Source organism: Mustela putorius, unplaced genomic scaffold (assembly GCF_011764305.1).
Source record: "Mustela putorius furo isolate JIRA1106 unplaced genomic scaffold, ASM1176430v1.1 tig00003871_pilon_pilon_pilon, whole genome shotgun sequence".
In the NCBI taxonomy this organism is placed as follows: Eukaryota; Metazoa; Chordata; class Mammalia; order Carnivora; family Mustelidae; genus Mustela; species Mustela putorius.
Window position 1 is genome coordinate 6,976,925 of NW_025422023.1, and position 27,483 is coordinate 7,004,407.

Sequence of the window (27,483 nt, forward strand, 5' to 3'; positions counted from 1 at the left end):
CTCTCATATAAATAAAAATCTTAAAAGTCTTTTTTTTTTTTTTAAGATTTTATTTATTTATTTGACAGACGGAGATCACAAGCAGGCAGAGAAGCAGGCAGAGAGAGGAGGAAGCAGGCTCCCTGCTGAGCAGAGAGCCCGAATCGGGGCTTAATCCCAGGACTCTGGGATCACGACCTGAGCTGAGGCAGAGGCTTAACCCACTGAGCCACCCAGGCGTCCCAAAAATCTTAAAAGTCTTAATGGTTTGATGTAGTCCCACTTTATTTTTGCTTTTGTTACCTGTTCTTTTTAGTCTCACATTCAAGAAATCATTTTATCTAATGTCATGAAATTTTCCCCCTGTGTCTTATGGTTTTGGGCCTTACATTTAGGTCTTTTAACTCATTTTGAATTTATTTTTGTATATAGTCTAAGATAAATGTCTAACTTCAGTCTTTTGCCTGTAGATATCTAGTTTTCCTAACACCATTTATTGAAGGCACTGTCCTTATTGAGTGGTCTTGGCACTCTACTAAGGTCATTTGTCTATGTATATAAGGGTTTATTTCTGGACTTACCTCTATTCCAGTAGTATGTGTATGTATCTTTATGGCAGTACCATACTCTTTTGCTTAGTGTGGCTTTGTAGTATGAGATCATGTAGTTTGAGATCAGGAAGTCTCAGTCTTCTAAGTGTGTTCATTTTAAAAGTAATTGTTTTGGCTATTTGGGGGCCTTTTAGATTACATGTGGGTTTTAGGATGATTTGTTGAATTTCTGCAAAATAAGTCTTTGGGATTTTGAGAGCAATTGTGTTGAATCTGTATGTTGCTTTGGGTAGTACTAACATTTTAACAATATTAAGTCTTTCACATGGCACTGCTTTCCACTTGGAGGTGATTTTAATTTCCTTTGGCAGTGTTTGGTAGTTTTGGGGGAATAAGTTTCTCACCTTCCTCACTTAGAAACATTGGTTTCTAAATGTTCTTTTTGATGACTTTTTTTTTTTTTAATTTTATTTATTCCTTTGACAGAGACAGATCAGAAGTAGGCAGAGAGGCAGGCAGAGAGAGGAGGAAGCAGGCTCCCCGCCGAGCAGAGAGCCCGATGCGGGACTCAATCCCAGGACCCTGAGATCATGACCTGAGCTGAAGGCAGAGGCCCCAACCCACTGAGCCACCCAGGAGCCCCTAAATGTTCTTTTTGATGCTATTATAAATGAAATTGTTTTCTTAATTTCCTTTTCAGATTGCTCATTGTTAGTGTATAGAAACACAGTTGTTGCATGTTGATTTTGTATCCTTCAGCTGTACTGCTTTTGTTTATTCTAACGGTTTTTCACTTAGGATCTTTAAGACATTTTCTACATATAAGATCATGGCATTTGTGAACTAAGATAAATTTGCTTTTCCTTCCTAGTTGGATGCCTTTTATTATTCTTGCTTAATTGCTCTGGCTAAGAATTCCAATACTATGTTGAATAGAAATTGTCAGAGTGGGCATCCTTGTATTGTTCCTGGTCTTAGAGGAAAAGTTTTCACTCTTTCACCATTGAGTGATGTTAGCTTTCCAGCTTTTATTATGTTGAGATAGTTTCTTCTGTTCTTAACAAGTGTTTTAATCTTGAAAGAGTGTAGAGTCTTGTCAGATGTTTCTCCTGCATCAATTGAGATGACCGTGATTTTTGTCCTTCATTCTGTTCACGTAGTGGTGATTTTTAAATGCTGTTTAAATTTTTTTGTATGTTGAACTATCCTTGACTTCCAGGAACCCATGTCATCATGGTGTATAATTTTTTAAATGTGTTGTTGAATGTGGTTTGCTACTATTTTGTTGAGGATTTTGCATTAGCATTTATCAGGGATGTTGGTCTGTAGTTTTGTTGTGGTGTCTTTTATCTGGCTTTGGTGTCAGGGTAGCACTGGCTTCATAGAATGAATGCAGTGGGAATTTACCCTCTTTTTTTTTGGTTAATTGAGTCCTCTCTTTTTTTCTTAGTTAATTTAGCTAAGGGTTCATCAGTTTTGTTGATGTTTAAAAAAAAATTAAACTCTTAGTTGGGTTGATTTCCCCTCACTGCTCGCCATTGGCCTCCCACTGTCATTGTTTTTCTGTATTATTAATCTCTTAATCTTGTACTCTTTATCATTTCCTTTCCTTCTGCTAGCTTTAGGTTTAGTTTATTTTTTTAGTTCCCTGAGGTGTAAAGTTAGTGTTGTTAATTTGAGATTTTTCTTCCTTTTTAATTTTTTATTATTTTTTAATTTATTTAATGTTCTTTAAATATTTTTTCATTTTTGAAGGGGGGGGGGCAGAGGGAGAGGGAGAGCGAGAATCTCAAGCAGACTCTGCACCGAGCACAGAGTGCAATGCAGGGCTCCATCTCCTGACCTGAGATCATGACCATAGCCGAAACTAAGAGTCTATAGCTTTAACGACTGAGCCACCCAGATCCCCCCTTTCTTCCTTTTTAATACATGAATTTATAGCTATAAACTTCCCTTTAACTGCATCCCATAAGCTTTTTTTAAAAAAGAGTTACCTCTTTCTTTCTTCCTTTCTTTCCCTTTCTTTCTTAACGTCTTATTTATTTACTTTACTTGACAGAGAGCACAAGCAGGGGGAGCAGCAGGAAGAGGGAGAGGGAGAAGCAGGCTCCCTGTGGAGCAAGGGGCCTAATGTGGGACTTGATCCCACGACCCTGGGATTATGACCTGAGCTGAAGGCAGATGCTCAATTGACTGAGCCACCCAAGCACCCTACTTCTTTATTTTAAAGAGAGAGCACAAGTGGGAAGGGCAGGGGGCGAGAGGAGAGAATCTGAAGTAGACTCTGAGCTGACCGTGAAGCCCAGCATGAGGCTGGATCTCACTATCCTAAGATCATGATCTGAGCTGAATCCAAGAGGTGGTCCAGGTAGGGAAACCAGTAGGAAGCTGTTTTGATAGTTTGTCAAATTAGTAGAGCCTAAAATAGGATGGGAGATATTGGAATTAACTAGATAAGAAGAATAAAATAGGAAATGACTTGTTCTAGCAATGAAATGAAAACACAGATATCTTACCCCTATTGATACTTTTTTGCTGTCCAGTAATTCACAATCCTGGAAATAAGTAAGAATCACCAACATAGGGGCATCTGGGTGGCTCAGTCATTAGGTGTCTGCCTTCTGCACGGGTCGTGGTCCCGGGGTCGTTGGATCGAGCCCCGCATCGGGCTCCCTGCTCGGTGGGGAGCCTGCTTCTTCCTCTCCCACTCCCACTATGACCCTCTCTGTCAAATAAATAAATAAAGTCTTAAAAAAAAAAAAGAATCACCAACATAACCTGTCCTCAGAGATTCTGATTAAATTTGAGGTAGGAAACAGCATGAATATTTTTAAAGAAAATCTTTACAGATGATTCTAATATATAGCTAGGACGAGAACCACACTATCTCCTATCAGCTCCTAAACCTGGTAGACCTTTTCCTTGGTGCTAAAGAAAAATACCTTCTCTCGGGGTGAGAACTCAAGGTTTACAACTAGTTATAATAGGTAATCTATAGACAGTGCTTTGGTGCTGTTCAGCAGGTAGACAGTAAAGCAGTGGGACAAAGTGCTCTCACATAAGGACCAAATAAGCACATGTGACCTCTTAGGTTTGGGGGTGGGTTGGGGTGTGGTGTGGGCACTATATGGAGAGGGTAGCATTTGAAATAGACCTGAAGGGGTAGATAAAGCTTCTGAGAACTGAGATGTAAAGGGGAGTATCAGCAGCAGATAGACCAGGTTGTGGCAAGGAAAAGAAAGTGTGTTTGGGGAACTCTGAGTCTAATTTAGTTGGGTTATTGGTACATTTTGCAGAGAAGAGGAGAGAAAGATTGCCCAGTTAAGTATTCACAAGTCTGAATGGGTAGTTAGTCACTTGTGGTTTCGGGCGGTCCTAGTCTGGTAATGAATGGGAGAAGAAAATTAGTGGGATTGTGGGTTAGGGAAAGAACGTTAGGAGATGTAGGGATATTCTTGATACCCTCTGTGATTTTGAAGGCTATGACCAGGTTGTTTCATGGCCTCAGCAAGTAAGAGGAAGTAAGAGGAAGGTAGGTGTCCTTATATAGGTGAGAGGTGTTTTTTTTTTTTTTTTTAAAGATTTTATTTATTTATTTATTTGACAGACAGAGATCACAAGTAGGCAGAGAGGCAAGCAGAGAGTGAGAGAGAGGAGGAAGCAGGCTCCCCGCAGAGCAGAGAGCCCGATGTGGGGCTCGATCCTAGGACCCTGGGATCATGACCTGAGCCGAAGGCAGAGGCTTTAACCCACTGAGCCACCCAGGCGCCCCTGAGAGGTGTTTTTTATGGATACTTTAGTTCCTTCATTTACTTGAACCCTTGTATATGTTGAAATACGAGTCTTTAGCTACTTAAGCTGTTCCGTGAGATAGCTCCCCCGTTTATTTAATGAGAATAATCCTATTAGTCCTCTTACTAAAAAGTTGGAATTTGATGTAAATTTCATGAACCAAATGTAAAGCACTCTGAGGAATGTAGAAACCTAGTGGATAGCTACTTTTCAAGAAATGTGTGAAATTTCAAAATGTTAGTCAATGATGGCTATATTGAAAATACAGTTGGGAGAAAAATTAAGTGGGGGTAGAGTTGATCCCCAGTGCGTTGTAAGCTTCTTTTTAATACCAGGTAGTCTGGGGCACCTGGGTATCTTAGTCGGTTAAGCATCTGCCTTTGGCTCGGGTCAGGATCTCAGGGTCCTGGGATTGAGCTCAGCACCCTCTCAAATGAATAAATAAAATCGTAAAAAAAAAAAAAAAAAAGAATAGCAAGTTGTCTGAAATATGTAAAGTGCGTTGTGTTTTTTCAGCGGGTATGTTCATAATCTTGTTGAAAGTGTCTTTGCTAAAGTAGAATCAAGCATGATTATTTTTAAATCTTGGTAATTATGACATAGCTTATTACTTCTCAGAATAGATATGAAAAAATAATTTTCTTTGAAAACTTAAGAGGTATTTAAATGCTGGTCTTTATATATTATCTTGGGTGTATTCTGCCCGTCACGAAGTGAGGATGAATTAGAAGGGTTTTGAAATGTGGTTCCTTTAAAAATTTTTTACTGCTTTTAGTTTGTCCCAAGTTTACCTGAGAAGCGAAACAACAGTAGCTCTCACAATGGAATAAATTAAGGGAATTGTAGAGGTAGTTATTGCTAAAGGGTTTGGAAGTGTCAGTTTCCACTGAGGGACAGATGGTATTTAAAATCAGTTATTATTATATTCTGTACTCTTGAAGAAAGGTGAGGTTTGAATGGAGGATAGGAGGGCATCTGATTATTTAAGCTTAATTGCTTTGAAAGCTACCTATAGAGTTGGGCACAAGTGGGAATGGCACCAGCTCCCTGCTCCTGTCTTAGAGCCACTCTTTTTTCTGTTTTAAATACTGAAGACTGCTCTAGATTTCTTTCTAACAAGAGTTCCTTGATCAAGAGGGGTAAAAAGAAAAACCTTTGGAACTTAACTTTGAACACTCCAGATGGCAAGTATTTGCAATTGGAAGCAAAAAGTCATTTAAAAAGTCTTTGTGTATTTAAAATTCAGGAAGATTTGATGATTGGGTTCTGGATGTGGTCCTGTTGTAAATAACATGGCCTTCTGAGTATAATATTGGAACAATCAAATAATGATAAGTGTGTAGACATACCCCTGTAAGGGGGTAAGTCACTGAATACAACAGGTGTTAGGATGGAAGTAAGATCAATGTGAAAGAAAGGGGCAGTCAGTCTAATTGTTTTAGTTCTTGATGCCAGTCTGTCAGGCCTACTTCATCAGAGGAGTGATGTCCCCCAGGGAAGAGACTAAACAAGGTGGGCTGTGTGTTTTGCCCCATGGGATATTCACTCGTGGGGTGGAGAGTAACTTGTTCAGTCACACTATTAGCAGAAAGTATAAATACATTGCCCTAATTGTGTATTAATTGGTATAATGTTTTAACTCAGGAAAAGAAAGCAACTAGTCTTTTAGATGGATTCTTCATGGAGCTAGAAAATGGCATTCAATTTAAAATACTGACGGTAGGAGATGAGCCTTAGTATATATGCACTTTGCATTATAGGGAATCTGATTTTGGTTCTTGGAAGGACGTGCTTTGAGTCACATATTCTGTAATCCTTATACCGTGTAATTTCTTTCAGAATTTTGTTCCAGTTTTACTGAGAAGTAATTGACTTAACTTTGTATAAGTTTAAGGCATATCAAGTTAAATGATTTGATATATGTAGATATTGCAACATGATTACCACAGTAAATTTAGTTAATATCCATTACCTCACTAGTTACAAATATTTATATCCTTGTGATGAGAACTTTTGGATTTTTGTTCCTAGCAACTTTCAGATACACAATACAGTATCATCATGTTATACATTACATCCTCAGAACTTACTTATCTTTATTTCAATGTTTTAAACAGATTATTTTTGTCATTTAATTCCATATCTCTAAGTAACATGATTATATTGCTATGTCCTGATGATTTGGCTTAGGCTTTCTCTCTAGGTTTCCTGGAGATGCAAGAAGAGTATTTAGTTGTTTTACCCCTTGCTTGCCATATGCTTATCTTCTGATTTATAAGTGATTTTGACAACAGTCATGTAGCCTGTTTCCCCTGTAAGTAGACGGGTGATCTTGGGCAAGTCCTTTATCATCTGTATGTTTCAGTTTTCTCACCTGTAAAAGGAGTATATAAGTAGTACCTACCTCATAGGGTTGTTAAGAGTTAGCATGTGTAAAGTAATTAGAATAGTGACACATAGTAGGCATTACATGTGTTACCCATTATTACTATATTGTGATTACTTTTTCTTTCCTATGCAGATCCTTTACTTAGCTCTTTGTGTACTTATTTTTAATTTACCCCAACCCTTTCTTTGGGTTTGTAAATCTCTTTGTAGTATATTTAAACAATTTGGTATTCTGTCAGTTTTCATGTTTCTGTAAGAAGTCTCTTTTGTGTCTTCTGATCTTTTCAACTTGGATTAGTAGGTCTCTATCTCTGTTGTATAGTTTTTTGCAGGGGAGGGGATTGGTGGGTATTTATTTCATATCATTCTGGGATTTGCTTTTACTTTCTCTTATGTAGTATTCCCTGTTTCCTGCATTTTGCTAAAATATTTGCAGGAGATTTCTTGAAAAACAGTATTTTGAGAAAATAGTTTGTTTTCTAAGGTTATAAAACATTTGTATCTAATTTAAAACCACATCTAGGTGACAACTTTTTAATGCCCCCTTTAGTTAGAAGTAATTTTGATATTACTTTATAGTTATAGAAATCAGTAATGGTGAAAGCTGTTGAATAGCAATTTTACATGGAATACCATAGTTTGGACCCAAAATAGTTATTTTCAAATGCAGTAGACTGTCACTCAGGAATGCTTTTTATATGTTGAACACTCACTTAATAGTAATTGATTTTTGACAACTCTTTCTATTGACCAAAGTTTTATAGATATCCTTCTATTTGACCAAAGTTTTATAGTAGAAACAGCCAGGTCTTAAAGCTACAAAACCACAATATGACAATATAGTTGCTAGTTATAGTATTTCTGGAACTTAACAGAACAGGTCTCCTTCTTGAAAGGACATTTTCCTGAACTTTCTAATGTTACTATGTTACAAAACAGGTCTGTATCTTCTTGAAAGGACATTTTCCTGAACTTTCTAATGTTACTGTGTTCTTTTGTTTTCCGTGAGTCTAGTAGGTCTTCTAGAGTAAGCCGACAGTTTTTTCGTTTTTTGTTGTCTTCATTTGAAAATGAAGAAGAAAGCACTTATAGCCTAACAGGAGGGTTTAAGAAACCATATTGTATAACATGCTGGCTGTGTTTGCTCATTTTTATTATTTAGAAGTAGCGTTTTACCAACATGAAGGATTAATAATCTAGTGGAGTGACTTACTGGCATTTAGTAACTTTTCTCTGGTACAACTTAGAAGTTCTTGAGTTCATTCTGTTCATGTGAAGTTCTTTCTGGGAGCTTCTGGTCCATCAGGATGATTAACTTCTATTCAGTGTTGTTTGGATGCTGAGTATTTTTCTGTGTGTATGTTTTAATTCCATGAAAATCTCTGAGATATTTTATTACCATATCCTTTGTTGTTGTTGTTGTTGTTAAAATAAAGGTAATACAATGTAGAGAATTTGAAGTGAGGTCTGCCTTCCCCCAAGTTTGTCTCAATCCTTTGGAGTAATCACTGTTAACAACAGGTTGCTCTGTATTCCAAGAAGTTCTCAAGGTACGTAATCCATTTCTTAATGAACATCTTTTCAACAGAATTCAATAAGAAACACTCTGTTTTCCTGTCTGTACTTGATAACATGGTATAACATGATAACTTGACATTAGAAACTATAGTTTCTAATAAAGAAATAATTTTGCTAAGAGAATTAGCATACTTATAATAATATAAGCTCTGTGGATAAAAACATCTAACATTGTAAAATGTTTATAAAATGGTAATATGATTCTGCTTGGGACCAGTCTCATATTTTTTCCTTTGATTTTGCCCTTTTGCCAATTCTTAGTATATACTGAGAAATTCTTCATATTCATATTTATATTTTTAAAAATCTTAAGCTAAAATATTTTATTTAGCCTTTTCTCTGAAATCTGTCCCCTTTACCTTGATCTCATCTGCTTCTTTCTCTTTCTCTTCTATGCTGCTAGATTGTTTTTGTTTCTCTTCACATTTACTGACTTACTATACAGAATACAACTCAGGGACAGCCAAATGGAAAATATGCACGGGGCACGGTGTTGCAGTGGGGGCAGTGGTGCAGACCGATATCTTACCCCTTTTATCTCTTTTACCAATTTGTCGCTTTCTCCTTGCCCTGCCCTGTGAGCCCTATAGCTGTGCAGAGAGTGGACTTTGGAACCAGAAAACCCTATATTTATAGTCCAGCTTTACCACTCAATAGCTGTTTGAACTGGCTCAAATTATTTTGACTTTAGTTTGTAGGAAAGGTTTAAATAACTTCCCCATCTGTAAAATGGGAGTATTAATATCCAGTTCCCAGGATTCATGTGACCTGTGAATGAGATGATGAGATGATGCATCCAAGATGCCCGACACAAGGAAGGCTGTCAACACATGGTGGTTCCCATTAATCAGTGTCGGACGGAGGCTCCACAGGCTTTTATTCTTAATGGAAGGTGATGTTCTGCCAACCCACCTTGATGGGAACCTTCCTCTAAGATATTTGCCGACTGGTCCTTTTTATTCATTAAGAAGATGGCAGAAGTATTTATATTTTTGAGACAGATTATCTGTAGGCCAGTTTTGATAAGGGTTGGCAGTAATAGTGAAGTGGCAGGTAGACAGGAACCGGAAGAAAGGGCAGTAAGGAAAACCTGAATTAAAATACCCAGCAATACACAGTGAGAGATATAAAATGCCTACAACTTTGCAAAACAAATATTACCAAGTTGTATTGCATAGTATAAAAAAGAATAACCCACCATAGTCAACTAGTTTGTTTCAGGGAGGTAGAAATCATGAAATAATAGGAAAAGCTATTAAAATAATAATACATTAAGCCATTATATCAAATAAAAAAAATTTCCTTTTGTAGATGCTAAAGATGCATTTGGTGATATTCACCATCAGTCCCTAATTAATTTTAGAATAGAAATAGGAAAAATTATTTCCTTAACATAAGAAAAAGTGTAAGATACCTCCAATTCTATTCTTTTTCAAAATTGAGCAGTTCTAGTTTGTTTGCCTTTTTATATAAATTTTAGAATCATACTTTATTATATCTAAAAAAAAAATCCCAGTTGAGATTGCTTAAAACTTACAAATGAATTTGGGGAGAATTGACATCTTTCTGACGTTTAGTTTTCCACTCCAGGCACACAAGATGTCTCTGTATTTATTTAGATCTTCTTTGATTTATCATGGTTTCGTAGTTTTCAGCATATAGTTGCTATACATGTTTTGTTACCTTTATGCTCTTTATTTAGTTTGGGGAGGAGTAATTGTAAATGGTATTGCTTTTGTGTCATGTTCCAATTATATATTGCCAGTATATAGAAAAACCGTTGACTTTTGTGTGTTGACCTTGTATTTGTGACTCTGCTAACCTGATATTTTAGTTCTGGGAGTTTTTTCCTTTGTATTTTTATATAGATACTTATGTCATCTTTGAATGGGGACAGTTTTCTTTCTTTGCTTTTTCTGTCTCTATGGCTTTTTTTTTTTTCTTGCCTTTTTGAATTGCAAGACTTCCAGTGTAATGTTGAATTAGGAATGTTGAGAGTGGACATCCTTGTCTGGTTCCTGATCTTAGGGAGAAAGCATTTTGTCTTTCACAATTAAATATGGCATCTGTAGATTTCTGGTAGATGATTTTTTTTTTTTAAAGATTTTTCATTTATTTGGAAGAGAGAGCAGAAAGAGTGAGAACATGAGTGGGAGGAGTGGAGAGGCAGAGGGAGAGGGAGAAGCAGGCTCCCCGCAGGGAGCCCGATGTGGGGCTGGATCCCAAGCCCTGGGATCATGACCTGAGCCGAAGGCAGACGCTTTACTGGCTGAGCCACCCAGTGCTCCTTTATCTTGATCTTTATCAAGTTGAAATGCTCTCCTAATTTACTGGGAGTTTTTATTATGAATGGATGTTACTTTTTCTTCCAACTGTATTGTGGATTTTTTTCTTTCACTTTCATCACTTTTGCTTCATGTACTTTAAAGCTCTGTTGTTAGACATGTATGATTTAGACTGTGATATATCATCTTAGTTGACCTGTTTTTTTTTTTTAATCATTATGTAATTTCCCTCTTTGCTGTCAGTAATTCGTTATGGTCACATTTGTCCCTGAGGCTCTGTTCGTTAAAAATAAATCTTTTCCATGTCCAATGGGATAATTTCTTTTGATCCTTTAGTTCACTGACTCTTTCCTCTGTCATCTCCATCATGCTCTTGAATCCACCCAGTTAGTGTTTTATTTTGGCTGCTGTATTTTTCACTTCTGAAATTTACGTGCGGTTTTTCTTTATGTCTATTTTTCATTGCAAAGATTTTCTCTTTTTCCACTGGTATTAAGAATCCCTCATTGGTTTTTGGAGCATTTTAATTTAGTAATACCTGCTTCTAGGTCTTTGTCAGTTAATGGCAATGTTCATGTCATTTTGGTATTGGTGTCTGTTGACTTACTTCCCTTGTGAGTTGAAATTTTTACGGTTCTTTATATGTCAAATAATTTTAGATTGTATCCTGGAGATTTTGAATATTGAGATTTTGAGACTTGTTTAAATCCTGTGGAGAATGTTGATATTTTTGTTTTAGCAGGCTCCTGATGTGGGTTACATTCTGGCTGCGAGTTCTAACCTTTCTGACCCAGTGCTTGGTGTGAGACTTGGATGATAGACTTGTGATTAGTTCTGTTCTCACAAGCATCAGTGTATTGTATTATGAACAACTCTATGGGCTCCCTTTCTGGAACTTCTTCACAGTATTTTCTGGTTTCTTGGGAATTCTCTTTGCTTGTTCTCTGGCCAGAAATCTTTGGTTTAGTTACCTGCTTTGCTGCACAGTTTATGACTGTGTTTGTGTCTGGGGCCAAATGGCAGGAAGGCAGAGAGCAGAAAGTGGGGTTTGGCCCACCCTCTGTGGACTACAGCTTCACTGATTAGAGAAGGAAAATGCCTCTTCCTCAGAATTTTGGCTCCTACAGGCTTATGGGTGGCTACCTCCGGTGTGAGAGGATAAAGAGAGAGGAGAAGGTGGTATCTGTGCTCTTTGAGCATTGTTAATTCCCTGTTCTGGTCTTTGAGCCGGAATTAGAGCATTTTCTCTGTGAGCACTGTGTGTTTGTGCCAGGTGGTCACTTCTTTGGTGCTGCTGAAGATACGCAGGGTCAGCTGGGATGCTGAACTCATCACCAGCTCAGTGGACCTTCAAGTTTTGGTCTTCCCTAATTTGCCTGCTACTGTTTGCTTTTCAGAGTTCTTAAATAACTGTCCCATGCATTCTGTTCAGGTTTTATGGTTGGACTAAATCTTCTGACTTTTGCCTCCTTTGCACTGTGGCTACTGGTGTCACTGATGAATGTTTTATTTTTTATATGTATTTTTAAAAAAGACTTGACTTTTTAAGGGTTGCCATTATGTCTGTGTAGCTTAGAATTCTGCCAGAGATTTGTCCCTAGTTGTACTCAGATGCCATGAGCCAGGAGGCTTGGTTCTCTCGGATGGTATGTGTGGTGGGAGCAGTTTCAAACTTTGGGTTACATGTCCTCTTTAACAGTGCAGCTTCTCTGGGCAGTCATGATGCTAGAAAGATATAGAGCTCACAGTAATGACTAGTTGCTTCATTGGCCATCAGTTTTCATAAGCCGAGACTTTGGGCCAGTATTGACACATGTTAAAGATAGATATTTAAGTGCTTCATTTTTCAAGTTTAAAATTTAAATTGCTTCAAAAATTAACAAAATTGATGATAATTAGAATTGAGCACTGCACAGTTGTTTTCCCTACATAATAGTTGAGGAAACCAGAACTTGAGAGATACTAAGTGTTGTACAGCATAAGTGACCAAGCTAGGATACAAGTCTGTCTGACTTCAGAGTCCATGATTTTTAGCCACTAGCCACTTTTGAAAAGGAGTGTTTTAGGAAATCTTGTGGGTTTTGAGTTGTCCCTACTTATAAACCCTTTAGGAATTAATGAAGTATCCTTAGTACTAAGTAGTTAATGTTAAAGTATTTTTTTTGTTTTGGTTTTTAGTATTAAAAAATTAGGTGAATATGCTAAATTTTTGGTAACATTTTTAAATGCTTCTTTAAAGAAATGATGTCTTCCCCCTCCCTTTCTTGTTTAAATTAGTATGTATCCCCTGCCCCCCATTTAAATTGGTATGTAAACTTCTGTATTCTCTAAATGAATCAGTTGGGAGAGAGATTTTTTTAACTTAAGGAAATGTGTGTCAGCTTCTGTGAGCATAAAAAAAGATCCTGGGTGATACAGAAGTGTTTTGTTCACATAACCTATTTAGAAAAGTTTTATAAATAGGTTATATCAGAGTGCCAACTATGTAAAGGCAGATTTTTTTTTTTTTAACGTAAGCTCTACACCCACCTTGGGGCTTGAAGTCATGACCCGAGATCAAGAGTTGCATGCTCTGCTGACTGAGCTAGATAGGTACCCACTAAAGGCAGATCTCATTTTGCAGTTTTGATATGCATGAATTTAGTTAGCATAGTTTAGTTAAGTGAAACCAGTCTCCCAGCAACATGAAGTAATTAAATGAAGTACATACTTTACAGAGAACTCTTTAGTCCCAGGATCATTGTGTAAGTCACAGGTGGGCACCTTGATCAGTGACCAATCCCTCCTTTCTTTCAGAACCTATCAGTGACTGGCCATTGTGCAACTCTCACTTGTTTCTCTTCCAGACAGCCAAGTCCGTGGTTGTGTTGCTTTGTTTGCCAGTGATGACTTCTGTGATATTTTACAAAAATGGATAATCGAAAGAGGGAATTTGCCAACAAAGATAGAAAGTACAGCAAAGAAATGGTAAATGATCACGCCGGAAGTGAAATCTAAATCCAGAAAGGGATTTGTAGAAGAAATAGCTGACCACGGGAATGTTGGCATTGCTCACTGTTTTAGAAACTCTAGACGTGCAGCCAGAGCAACTCTGTGGGGCCAACTTGTTGGAATAAATGAGGAAAATGGTTGTGATGAAAAGAATAGCTGTGTTGCAGGGGAAATAATACCAACAAAAACTTTAATGGAACTCTCAGAGCCATTGACCGTACAAATGATAAAATTTGGAAGCTGTTCCAAACCTAGAAAGGAGTAGGACAGTTTGCCAATCATAAAAAAGATGTTCACTCCATTTCATGAGTTATACAATGGGAAGAAAGCAAACATTCAAACTGGTCTTGGTAAGTTTTTAAATAAAGAAAGAAAATGCTCTGATTGTCAGTGGTACGGTGTACTAATAAACAAACATGAGTTTTATTTTCTCCCCCAATACTCTGTGTATTTATAACTGACAGATGTCGTAACAAAAAATTTTAAAGGTCCTGGAACAATTCTAATTTCCCATTGATTATGAAGATTACTTTGTACACTTATGGCTTGCATGGTCGTTTTTATGGTTCTGCACTATTGTGCAAAGTAAGGACTGACTGCCTGTGTTAAAAATTGGTTGTTGGGGCACCTGGGTGGGTTGGTCGGTTAAGTGTCCAGCTCTTGGTTTCGGTTCAGGTCATGATCTTGGGGACCTAGGATGGAGCCCTCCCCCCTTTCTCTGGAAGCCAATTGGATTTTCTCTTATCACACTATTACAAAATTTCATATTGCATTCCTTGGGCAAGGTGAGTTTTATCTTTTGGGGGTCTTTTCAGTCTGGAAACTCCTGTCTTTCAGTTATGGGAAACTTTGAATTTATTTCTTTGATCTCCCCTCTCCCTTTTCTTTCTGAAACTTTTGTTACTCAGGTATTAAACTTGTTGGTTTTTTTAATATATATATATATATTTTTTTTTTTAAGATTTAATTAATTTATTTATTTGACAGTGAAAGCAAGAGAGCACAAGCAGGCAGAGCAGCAGAGGGACAGGGAGCCCGATGCGGGGCTCGATCCCAGGACCCTGGGATCATGACTGGCATTTGAAGGCAGATGCCTAATGACTAAGCCACCCAGGCGCCCCCCCCTCTTTTAATAAGTAATCTTTTCACCCATTGTGGGGCTCGAACTTATAACCCTGAGATCAAGATTCCTATGCTCCACTGACTGAGCCAGCCAGGTGCCCCAGACATCATTGGTTTCAAATCCTTTTTTCAAAAACACCATCTGTTTTCAACTTTTTGTTGTTTTGCTTTACTTTGGGGGAGATTAACTTTGAGATAATCATTTCTACTGTCACAGGTTTTTAAGAACTTGTGGTCTCTTCCATAATTACTGAAAAGATGGAATCCTAGGCTAATGGAGCTGAAGAGTATCTGAAAGTCATCTTTTGATAACCCTGCTCCGTTCAGAAGTCTCTTCTCTATTCTTGACATATTTTCTTTTCATTTTTTGATGGTCTCCTGCCTTTTTTATATCCTGATTTTAATGATAGCAGGAAAAGGGTTAGCCAGGTTGAGGATGCAAACTGTGCTGTGCTTACCTAACAAGTGAAGTACCTTCGGATTTTGGAAAGGAGGGTGTATGTGACAGAGCAAAAAATCTGACCTTGATTTTTCTCAGGGAAGACTGTTTTTGCAGTGCTGCAGTCTTGGCTGTATCAGTACCTAGGAGACGTGTAAGCCACTTCAGCCGTACATCGTTCTCATTGACAGACATTCAGTTGATTTATTCTAAGCTGTTCTACTGAAAATGAATTCAGAATTGTATCCAGCGCACTTAGTATGCAGATGGTTTGCCTAGTATTAAGGGGACACTGGAGTCAAGGCCTGGAACTGAAGAACAGCACTGGTACACTAGGCATGCAGCCCTGGTGGCATTTTGCCTCTGGACCTGGCTGACTCTTAGACTGGAGTTCCAGGACGCACCCTGAATGCCTCTCTCCACTCCTTTCTTCCCCATTCCTGAACTTTTCCTTGTTGACAACCTTACTGCCATGAATATCTCTGCTATCAGGTAGTCTGGGCGAAGGAAAAACAAGTGAAACTCCAATCTGTCTCATCACCTTTGCCAGTCTTACCCATAATGATGAGTAGTTTGGAAAGGGGAAGAAGAGTAGGGTTCGAAATGGCTGACTGAAGTTTCTTAATAAGTCATGTGCCTTTGTTGATCCCATTTAAAAATCACTGTGCGTAATTGGGAGTTGACCTCATGAATAAGTACACGTAAGCAGAAAAAGCTTCAAGAAAACTGTAATTAGTCCTTCATCCCCAGTGCCCTAATTGGAGTCATTCTTTAGGTGTATGCCCTGGTGTCTTATTATTTACTGCCTTAGTTTCCTGTGGCTGCTGTAACAAACTGCCACTGATAGGAGTGCCTGAAACAACAGCAATGTATTCTTTCACAGTTGGAGAGGTAGGAAGTCCAAAGTCAGTTTCACTGAACCAAAATCAAGGCGATGGCAGGGCGGTGCTCCCTCCAGAGGCTCTACCACATGACTCCAATCTCTACCCTTCTGGACATATTACTTCCTTTTCTGTGTGTGTGAGCCTCTCGCTGCTTCCCTGTTCTAAGGACACTCATGATGATGGCATTTAGGGCCTACCAGGATAATCTCCCTATCACAAGACCCTTAATTGAATCATATATGCAAAAATACCCTTTTTCAAAATAAGGTGACATTTACAGTTTCCAGGAATTACAACCTGGTGTCTTTGGGTGGCCATTATTCAACCTGCTGTAGTTGTTACAGCCACCTTCATCCAGGGCCCCTTTCTCCCACCCCCACCCCATCCCCTGCCTTTTAGTCTTATGAAATAGGTGAGTGATTGATTTGTTTATGTCACTGTTCTTCAAGCTTTTGTTTCTCATAATCTAATGCAATTTCTAACCAATACATCTTCCAAAACTAAAGGTGTGGAGTTTGTTTTTTTTTTTTTAATGATGAGGAGTCTGGAGGTGTAGATATTTTGAGACTGGAACAGCAATTCCACAAAACCAGGGACCCTGGCTTCTTGGGGTGCACTCTTTACTTTGTGGATAGAAGACTGCTGCTTTACCTCAGCCAGCGTCTCTGGGTTTGAAACAGGGAAAGGGCAAAGAGAAAAATAGGTGCCTGTTTTCTAAAAAGCTTTCCAGAGGCCTCACCTGATAACTGGGCTCACATGTTGGCCAGACTAGGTCACGAGGCCACTTGTATCATCCAGGAGGCTGGGAACGTTTTTCCCAGGGTCCATTACAATTCTGCTGTTGCAGCGTTCCAGGAGAGGGGAGAAAGCTGTGGAGTAGGCAGCTTGCGGTCACTTCTGGCAGGTGATGGAAGGTTTATATTTCCATCTATAACCAGAAGAAGGCTTTGTGCATATGATCAGATTAATTTTTGTTCATTCTTTAACAAAAACCAAGAAAACCTGTTCAATGCCAGGCATAGTGATAAGCACTGGGATGTCAGGAGCTCCCATATTTTGATACTTGCTATGTGCTAGAAACTTTGTTAACTACTTTCCCATGAGTTATTTACAGAATCTCTTTTAATCTGCTATATTATCTTCCCTAGACGTATCAGCCCCACTTTATAGGTGGGCAGTTGAGGATCCATGAAAATGGTTAGTAGTTATCATTTCCTAGATTTAAAGATAAAAACTTATTTATTTTTTCAGATTTACTTATTTATTTTGAGAGGGAGCAAAGAGTGAGCACAAGTCGGGGGAGAGGCAGAGAGAGAGGGAGAGAGAGAATCTTAAGCAGGCTCCATGCCCAGTGTGGAGTCTCTGACGCAGGGCTCAAAATCCCATGACCCTGAGATCATGACCAGAGCTGAAACGGGGAGTTAGAGGCTCAATTGACTGAGCCACCCAGGTGCTCCCTTAAAGATAAAATTTTAGAGCTTATAATGGTAGAGTTTAATTGCATACATGTTTTCTAGTTCTGAGTTTGGTACTAAATAGATGCTTTGAATTGAATATAAACTCTCCACACGCACCCACACCTACTCATCCATACACAGAAGCAGTGAGAAAGCATGATCTTAGGTAATCCTGGGTTTGTGTTCTCATTCTGCCTGGTGTGATTCTGTTATGTGACAGACAAGTTATTTAGCTGTTTGTGCTTCAGTTTTGTCATGTGTAAAATGGGGATAATGCTTTCTGCCTTGCAGGATTTTTCTGAGGATGAAATGAGATACAGGTTTATAGTGCACATAGTAAATGGTAACTTATTTATTATGGCTGTCTTCATATTACAGTTTAATACTGATTTTACCTTTCTTTTCTTAGGCTGAATAGATGTAGTACTGAAGAAGTCACTTAATCCTGTTTCAGTTCATGGGACTTTTCAGTTAATTACAGTACCTCTTATGGCAGAATCATAGATAAGTGTGTGTGTGTGTGTATGTGTTTCAACCAGTTTCCTGTAACTCCAGGGTGGAGAAAAACTGACCTTTTTGCCGGTTGTGAGGGTTTTTGCAGTTTGACGGCAGATAGGGATAACTATTTTCCCTCCTGTATTAGTTTCCTATAGCTGCCATCCCAAATTACCACAAACTTGGTAGCTTAAGACAACACAAACTTATTTTCTCACAGTTCAGTAGGTCAGAAGTCTGCATAGGTCTCAGGGCTAAAGTCAGGTGTTGGCAGGTTGGCAGCCTTTCTGGAGGCTTTGGGAACTGTTACTTACTCATTGTAGTTTCCAGAGGCTAGTGTCTTGGCTCATGGCCCCTTCCTCCATCTTCAATCCCAGCAATGTAACTTCTCTCCAACCTTGCCTCCATCATTCCTTCTTTGATGACTCATGCCTCCCTCTTACTTAAGGTCAGTTTATTAGCAACTTTAATTCTCCTTTACCTTAGTTGTAACCCAACACATTCACAGGTTCCGTGAATTAGGACATGGCCATTCCTGGCGGTGCCGTTATTCTGCCAACCACATCCCCCATCCTTCCCAAAAGATTGAGCTTAGTTTTAGCTTCAAAATTGAAAAAAAATCCTTGAATGTTGTGGATACCTTTTTATACATCTGAATTCTTGGGGTTTAATGTTGCAATAGGAGGTAATAGGTATGACCTGGATTTTCTTAACCTAACAGCTGGTCTGCTGTGGAGGATACAGGGAGAGAAAAGGGGAAGTCGTGAAGATTCTGACCCTGGAGGAGCAAACTAACCCCTCAGCCTTTGGATGAACCTTGGGGGAGAGTACCTTTAGCATCACTGGTGTAATGTGGTTTGATTACTATATAGTCCTAGGGGTGCTTTCTGTTTTTTCTTAGCTTTTTAAAAAATCCATTACTTATTTTTTTATATTGCAAAGTCAAAACACTTGTAGGATTTTGTGAATTTTCTTTGTATTGATAATTATTTGTTTGAATAATTTTAAGTCCTTTGAAGGAAATACCATAAAAATGAAAGCATGCTTAAGATCTGTGTCTGGTTGAATTCATTTTTTTTTCTAATTTATTACTTGAGTTGATTATTTGAATTCAATTTATTACTTGAGTTCATTTTCCCAAGACAGTACTTCCTACTGGCATCTGAAATAGGTCACAAGAACTTTTTTTCTTAAGTGAAAAGTTGAGTCTTCCTGGTCATTGATCCATTCTGCTCAAAGTACTCACTGAAACTCCACTGTGTGCTAACTACTGTGATTGGCTCTCGGGATGTGGGGGTAATCTTGACATAGTCCCTTCCCTTCCTGAGCTTACAGGGTAGGGCTGTCAGCATGGAGAAAACAAAGAGGAGGGTATAGCTAGCCAGGAATCAAACTACTATAAATAATGGAAAAATCTGCAAAATTTTCCTTTTCCCCCCTCTAGTATAGAGTTGATTAATTGGGTTATGGTTCTTTTCAAATATTTCAAAATAATTTGATGACATAAAATTGAAATATAACTGTGACTGCTATTTATAATATAGGCTAATGTTTCTACTTATTTGAAGTACTGTAAGTTTAGGTTCCTTTTTGAAGTGAATTTTTAAATAGGTATCACCATTTCTTAAGCCTTCCCAAATACTGGATGTAGTAAAGTCACAGATTTTGACTTGTGCAAAGTGTCTGGTGTCTATTTTTTACATACAGTATTCCTTAAAATGTCTCTGAAGGCCTGACACTAATTTTCATGTTTGCTCTTTCAGGAATGTTTTAAAGGAAGTTGGGCAACTCACAAGTTACTGCATAAGAAAGCAAGTAAGTAAAATCTTATATCTCTGTACTATTTGTCTTAGAAAATGACTTTTATGTAGAAGACTAGAAATATTCCAGTTCTGAAAGTGTATATTTGTATTTTTAAAATTTTTAAAATTTTTTTAAATTTAATTTTATTTTTTCAGTGTTCCAAGATTCATTGTTTATGCACCACACCCAATGCTCCATGCAATTCGTGCTCTCCTTAATACCCACCACCAGGTTCAACCACCCCCCCACGTGCCTCTCCTCCAAAACCCTCAGTTTGTTTCTAAGAGTCCACAGTCTCTCATGGTTCGTCTCCCCCTGATTTCCCCCAACTCACTTCTTCTCTCCATCTCCAGTGTCTTCCGTATTATTCCTTATGCTCCACAAATAAGAAAAAACATATAATAATTGACTTTCTCTTCTTGACTTATTCACTCACCATAATCTCTTCCAGTTCCATCCATGTTGATAAAAAAGTTGGGTATTCATCGTTTCTGATGGAGGCGTAATATTCCATTGCATATTTGGACCATATCTTCTTTATTTATTTGTCTGTTGAAGAACATCTTGGCTCCTCCCACAATTTGGCGATTGTGGCCATTGCTGCTATGAACATTGGGGTACAGTTGGTCCTTCTTTCTACTACATCTGTATCTTTGGGATAAATACCCAGTAGTGCAATTGCAGGGTCATAGGGTAACTCCTTTTTAATTTTTTGAGGCATCTCCACACTGTTTTCCAAAGTGGTTACACCAACTTGCATTCCCACCAGTAGTGTAAGAGTTCCCCTTTTTCCACATCTCCAACATTTGTTGTTTCCTGTCCTATTAATCTTTGCCATTCTGTTTTGATTTGAATCTCCCTGATGACTAATGATGATGAACATTTTTTCATGTGTCTGTTAGCCATTTGTATGTCTTCTTTTTTTTTTTTTTTAAGATTTTATTTATTTATTAGGCAGAGAGGCAGGCAGAGAGAGAGGGGGAAGCAGGCTTCCCGTTGAGCAGAGAGCCCGATGTGGGGCTCCATCCCATGACCCTGGGATCATGACCTGAGCTGAAAGCAGAGGCCTCATTTGTATGTCTTCTTTGGAGAAGTGTCTGTTCATGTCTTCTGCCCATTTTTATATCAGTTTTTTGAGTGTTGAGTTTGAGTAGTTCTTTATATATCTTGGATATCAGCCCGTTATAGTGTCATTTACAAATAACTTCTCCCATTATGTGGGTTGCCTCTTTGTTTTGTTGACTGTTTCCTTTGCTGTGCAAAGCTTTTTATCTTGAGGAAGTCCCAAAAGTTCATTTTTGCTTTTGTTTCCTTTGTCTCCATGTGTCTTGAAAAAAGTCTTCCAGTTCTGAAAGTGTATATTTGAATTTCTGAAAGTGTAATCCCAAGAGTGAGAATTAGGACAAGTTTTAAAATTTTTTATTCTTTGTGGTTTGTAATCATGGAAATAAAATGTGGCTGAGCAGTCTTTTTGTTAATCTTGTATGTAACACAAAAACATGAGATGATTGTTAGGATAGATGGATCTTTCTTGAGCAGTACTTGAGAATGTCCCAATTTTCTGGCACCCGCTTTCCTTTGCTAGAAGTGTTTGAGTGTTATAGGCAGTGGTACTTGAGCTGTCTGGCTTTTAAATTTAGCCAGATCTCTTGTTTTTGTTTCATTTTCAAAATTTATTACTTTGTTTTTTGGTGTATTAATACTCTTATTTGCAGCTGAATATTCGATTTTTCTTTTTTAAAGTTACTTTCTGAGACACCACAAAGTGAAACTCTTAGCTATTGCTGTCAGCCACATGGATCTATTACCAATTCACATGACTTTTCCTGCTTTGGCTACTCACTCATCCTGTAAATTCATTTCGTCAGTGGACTGCCTTAAGGGCTTAAGACAATTCGTTGCAGTTACCTGAAAATTGACCAGGGCTTTCTGGCCTTAAAACATTGCCATCTTGATGGATGAAGATTTGGCAGACAACTCATGGTTCTTGGTATAAAGTTTCTGTTTCTCGACCTATTGATCTTATTCTTTTTAATTCATCAAATTATGTATTTTTTTTTTAAGGAATTTTTGCTGGTTTAATAAACATAGAGAGATTATTTTATATGTATCTATCTTAAAATCTCATTGAGGTCAGTTTAACCACCACTTGAAGGAAAGGGAAATAAAAATGTAAAGACAATCTGTGGTTCTGTAAAGTGAAGTCTACATTGAATGGAAATGCTAGGTTATTGTGGGAGGAAATGTGGTTAGAGATGAGAAAGAAGGATTGTGAATAAATGAGAGTTTAACAAAGCATAAATAACAGGATTCGTTACTTCAGATCAAAGTATAGAGTTTGGTTTAAATGCCATTTAACTTTATTCAGTAATACACTAAGTACTGTATTTCTAATGTGTTAGATATTTTTAGAGCTCTTTGACCAGTTATTAATATTTTATATCCAGGAAGTTAAAAAGTTTAGGGAAGTGAAGGGTTGAGGTGAAATAGTATGTTAGCAAAACAGCTTAGAATGGGTCTCGGGGCACCTGGGTGGCTCAGTGGGTTAAAGCCTCTGCCTTCAGCTCAGGTCATGATCTCAGGGTCTTGGGATTGAGCCCCACATTGGGCTCTCTGCTCAGCAGGGAACCTGCTTCCTCCTCTCTGCCTGCCTCTCTGCCTACTTGTCATCTCTGTCTGTCAAATAAATAAATAAAATCTTATAAAAAAAAAAAAAGAAAAAAAAGAATGGGTCTCTACCCCAGGCGTTTCCTAACATATTGAAGTATGCATCTTTCTGTCTTTCTTTCTTTTTAAGATTTTATTTATTTGAGAGAGAATGAGTGGGGGAGGGGGCAGAGGGTGAGGGAGAAGCAGGCTCCTTGCTGGCAGGGAATCCTACATGGGGCAGGATCCCAGGATACTGGGATCATGACCTGAACCGAAGATGTACGCTTAACTGACTGAGCCACCCAGGTGCCCCACGTGTGTCTGTTTCTTTAATACTGGAGTCCTACAGGAATTGAAGAGCCATTACAACCTATACTCCAAGAGAATTCAACAGCTAATGTACCCTAAGTAAAAAGATCATAATTATTATGCTTTAGACCGAAACTATTTGCATTTTACTCATTGCTCTAGTGTTTACTATGGTGCCATCTTTTAAATGGTGCCCTCTTGGATCTTTGGGGATGGTTTTCTTAGTGGGTGAGCACTGTCTTGATCCCTTTGGGCTGTGCTGGATAGAGACAGCCCTCAGCTGGCCAGCCCTGTATCTTTCATATCCTATTAAATTGAACCTGACTACATCCACTGGGGAGGACAGTCCTAGAGGAGGAAATGGTGTGGGGAGGGTTGGTATCTAGGGCTAAGAGGAGTATCTGGAAAGGGATCAGTAGAAAAGAATATTGGGCTGGCAAGGAACCAGGCATATTAGAACTAGGCATCTCTTATTCCAAGAAATAATAGTGAGAGAATATATAGCATGCAGTTCATTTTGTGAAGATGTTATACTCAGCCTTTTTCTTTTTAAGATTTCCTTTCTTTATTTGAGAGAAACAGATGTAGCGAGAGAGAGCAGGAGCAGGGAAAAGAAGGAGAAGCAGGCCTCTCGCCTAGCAGGGAGCCCGATGTGGGACTAGATCCTAGACCCTGGGAGCAGGACTTGAGCTGAAGGCAGATGCTTAACTGACTGAGCCACCCAGGCATCCCTCTTTTTCTTAAAACTATAATGTGTACTGATCTGTAATTAAATTCCTGATTTATATTTATATTGGTGCAGGATATTAGTCTGTCATTTGCTTTTAATATTTTTGCCTAGTTTTGGCATGAGAGTAATCCTGGACTCATGAAATGGAAGATGTTCCCTCCTCTTTTCTTTTCTAGAAGAGATTGTGTAGAATTGGTATTATTTCTTCTGTAAATATTTGGTAGAATTTACCAGTGAAGCCATCTGGACCTGGAGTTGTTTTGATTGCAGAAGCTAATCGGGCCTTAGGAACATTTCAAGTGTGAGTTAAAGAAATGACTCAAGGGCAGAATTTACTTTTCATGTGTCCTAGGGAAGAAGACCCGTTAGATTGCAGAGCCCTTAAAGGCACACAGTGTTGACTGTTGCTGAGCACATACTGCCAACATGTATCTCCTGTCAGAATGCACACAGTAGCATTGGCTTTCAGTCTTACCTGTAAAAGTTGTAAATGATAATACAGTAGGTTTTAGTTATTACTGTTTTTAGTTTATCACTGATAAAATCAGTATGTTTCTTTGTCACCTTTGCCTCCAATAAAAGGTAGGAGGAGCACTTTAGAAGTACCTTTTGAATTGCCAAAAGTACGATATGAAAACTCTATTTAAAAAAAAAAAACCCAGGGGCACCCGGGTGGCTTAGTGGGTTAAGCCTCTCTGTCTTCGGCTCAGGTCATGATCCCAGAGTCCTAGGATTGATCCCCACATGAGGCTGTCTGCTCAGCAGGGAGCCTGTTTCCCCCTCTCTCTCTGCCTGCCTCTCTGCCTACTTGTGATCTCTGTCAAATAAATAAATAAAATCTTAAAAACAAAAACAAACCCCAAACCTTTTTTTTTTTTAAAGATTTTATTTATTTATTTGTCAGAGAGAGAGTGAGCGAGCGAGCACAGGCAGACAGAATGGCAGGCAGAGGCAGAGGGAGAAGCAGGCTCCCTGCCAGCAAGGAGCCCGATGTGGGACTCTGATCCCAGGACTCTGGGATCATGACCTGAGCTGAAGGCAGCTGTTTAATCAACTGAGCCACCCAGGCGTCCCCAAACCCCAAACCTTTAAGTAATTCTTTTTATTCTACTTCTCTATTGCTCCGAACCTAGTATGCTTGATTTTTGGATTGCAGACAGAAGGTGTTACGTAATCATTCAGAACTGGTTCCACCAAGCTTTGTGAGCATGGATTATGTTAAGCCTTACCTCCAAAGTGCTAAAATTATACGTTTGTTACAAGGATTAAATAAAGAAATCCACATCAAGTGCTTAGCATGTGTATAATGCCTAGTAAGTGCTCAACAATTGTTTAATAATTGTCTCTGCAAGAACTGATTCAGGATTTTGAGCAGAAGATCCTGTCCCAGGCAAAGCTGAGATGGGTGCAGTTCTGTATCCGCTGACTAGGAGGGGGCCGCCTGTGCAGGACCTTTTCAAGAGTGAAGCCTGCGTGTGCAGTGCTTTGGGTCACACCTTGTGCATACTGGTTACTCTTTGCCGCTACCTGTGGTGTACCTGGCTGGTCTTTTTGCATTGAAATTTTTTTTTTTTTTTTAAGATTTTATTTATTTATTTGACAGACAGAGATCACAGGTAGAGAGGCAGGCAAAGAGAGAGAGAGAGGAGGAAGCAGGCTTCCTGCTGAGCAGAGAGCCCGACGCGGGGCTCGATCCCAGGACCCTGGGATCATGACCTGAGCCAAAGGCAGAGGCTTTAACCCACTGAGCCACCCAGGTGCCCCCATTGAAATGTTTGAAAGACAGCTACAGAGGTTTATTTACACTGTCCTGTGTTTATAGTCTTTTGACAAAGACCAGTTAGTAAATAGTTTTTGTTCCTAACCCCCCAGTACAATTCATGCTTACTAGGTAGACACTGTTAATGTGTCTAGCATTGAGGGTTAGAGCAAACTGATCCTAAAATGTAAACTAACTTACTTTTGAAGTGTCAATTTCCCTAAGTAAATTATACCTGGAGATTAGAAAAGAAATAGCCATCATTCAGTCTTAATTTATTTGGGTAACTTTGAGTTATATTATCTGTTGGAGGTCTGCTTATTTTTTCTTTTTTTTTTAAAAGATTTTATTTATTTATTTGAGAGAGACAGAGAGAGAATGCCCACAAGCAGGGGGGAGGGCAGAGGGAGAGGCAGGCTCCCTTACTGAGCAGGGAGCCCCATGCGGGACTCGATCCCAGGACACTGAGATCATGACCTGAGCTGAAGGCAGATGCTTAATGACTGAGCCACCCAGGCGTCCCTTGGAGGTCTGCTTTTAATTCTCTTTTGAAAATAGACTTTGGAAGGGCCTGAACACAGATCATCAGGAAGCTTTGAAAGATTGCACATCTCTTCTGCTCCTTCCACACTCCCTACAGTATGTCAGACCAAAAAGCCTACATCTTGTTTGCTGTTCTGTTCTAGGTTTCAGGTGAAAATTAATCTTGAAGTTTATATTTCAGACAAAGCACTTGATGTAACTGATAGCTGAAGCAGGCATCCATTTGCCTGCATTTTGAACTGTGTTCTGAAATGTTTGACCCTGGGGGTAATGAATGGAGTGTGTTTTTGTCCTGGGATGTGTAACAGTTTTCCTATTGACGTTCATGTCCTCCGGTGGCTTTCTTGAACTCCAGAGGGGAGAAAGATCTCAAAATCAGGAGCATGACAGAGCTTTTCTTTTCCTTTGCTCTTATTCTTATTTTCTAGTCTTACTCTTTTCCATTCCTTTCCTTTATATATAATACTATAATTGCATTCCAAAGTAATGTAACTACAACTACTTTGCATTTCTGACCTGTAAAAGTTGTAAATCATACAGTAGATTTTAGATTGTCACAATTTTTAGTGATAATTACAAATACTTTGCATTTCCAAAGTAATGTGACTGGACTGGCTGTATTTTTGCAGTCTTATCCATTGTGCTTCAACCACCTTTCAATTCCAGGTTGACCACGGGCTCCGTGGAGAGGGCATTGCCCTGGGAGCCAGCATTGCAACGTGTCTCTGCTCTTGTGGGCCATACTGCCTCAGTTTCTTCCTCTATAAAATGAGGAGTCAGTGTCGATGGTCTTTTTGTTGTTGTTAACTTGAGTCATCATGCTGTATTTGTCATGCCTAGAACTTACTGATGTTAGCAAGTTTATACTTTTGGACCCCTTCACTCATTTCACCATTCTTCTTTAGCCTAACACTGTGTGAGTCTCTCTGTTCTCCCCAATTTTGGATATTTAGATTGTTTAAAGTGGGGAGTTTTTTTTTCCTTGCAGACCTCAGAAATTTTTGTTTGAAATCTTTGATTTGTTTTTTAAATTTTTTAAAAATCTGACTTTCAAAAGCTATGATAACTTAACAGTAAACAGGAGAGAAGACCAATGTGCATTGGGAGATGTTCAGGTTGATTTGATATAGGAGGGGTTTGAATTGCTGTTATGTAAAAGTCTTAGGTTACTTTTATTTTACTTGGTGGATGAGAGGTGCAGTCAGGGTGCTGGCATCAAACAACATTGAGGGTCTCTTCATATGCAAAGAAGTCACGTGCATTAACATTTTGTATTAATAGCTAACCTGGCAAGAGTGAGTGTGTGTGATTCTTAATTTTTCTACTGAGTTTTCAGTAATTTTCTATTGATTGTTCTCTCCTCTTATCTTTGACTTCCCTACTTTCTTCTATTTCTCCCTTTCTGAAAAAAGGCATATGATGACTATAAAATTTTCAAAACATTCTGAAGTACTAGTCTGAAAGCTACTTGTCAAATAAGTGGGAAATTTTTATTTTTTACTTTAAATTTGGTGTGGAACTATTTAGAGTCTGTTCTTTCAGTAGGAGCACAGAATCCATTTGTAACATCTGCTCTCAGTTGGGAAGTTTTGCCTAGGCTTAAGATTTTGTATTTTCAAAAAAAATGGGCTTCCTATAAATTGATACTGTGGAGAGAATACATTTAGCATACTCCTTTTCTTGGAAAAGGAGTTCTCTGAGCTATTCCAGTTTGATACTGTGTAAAATC

The 27,483-nt window shown here is 38.6% G+C and overlaps 1 protein-coding gene across 2 annotated transcripts in view; it reads left to right on the forward strand.

Annotated features, from left to right (window-relative positions):
• The window catches only part of METAP1 (methionyl aminopeptidase 1), a 66,240-nt gene that overhangs the window by 13,757 nt on the left and 25,000 nt on the right, over positions 1-27,483 (forward strand). For both annotated transcript variants that reach the window (XM_045067060.1, XM_045067059.1), the window contains exon 2: positions 19,725-19,776. In XM_045067060.1, the coding sequence (XP_044922995.1) occupies positions 19,725-19,776 (52 nt within the window). The remainder of the gene's footprint in view (positions 1-19,724; positions 19,777-27,483) is intronic.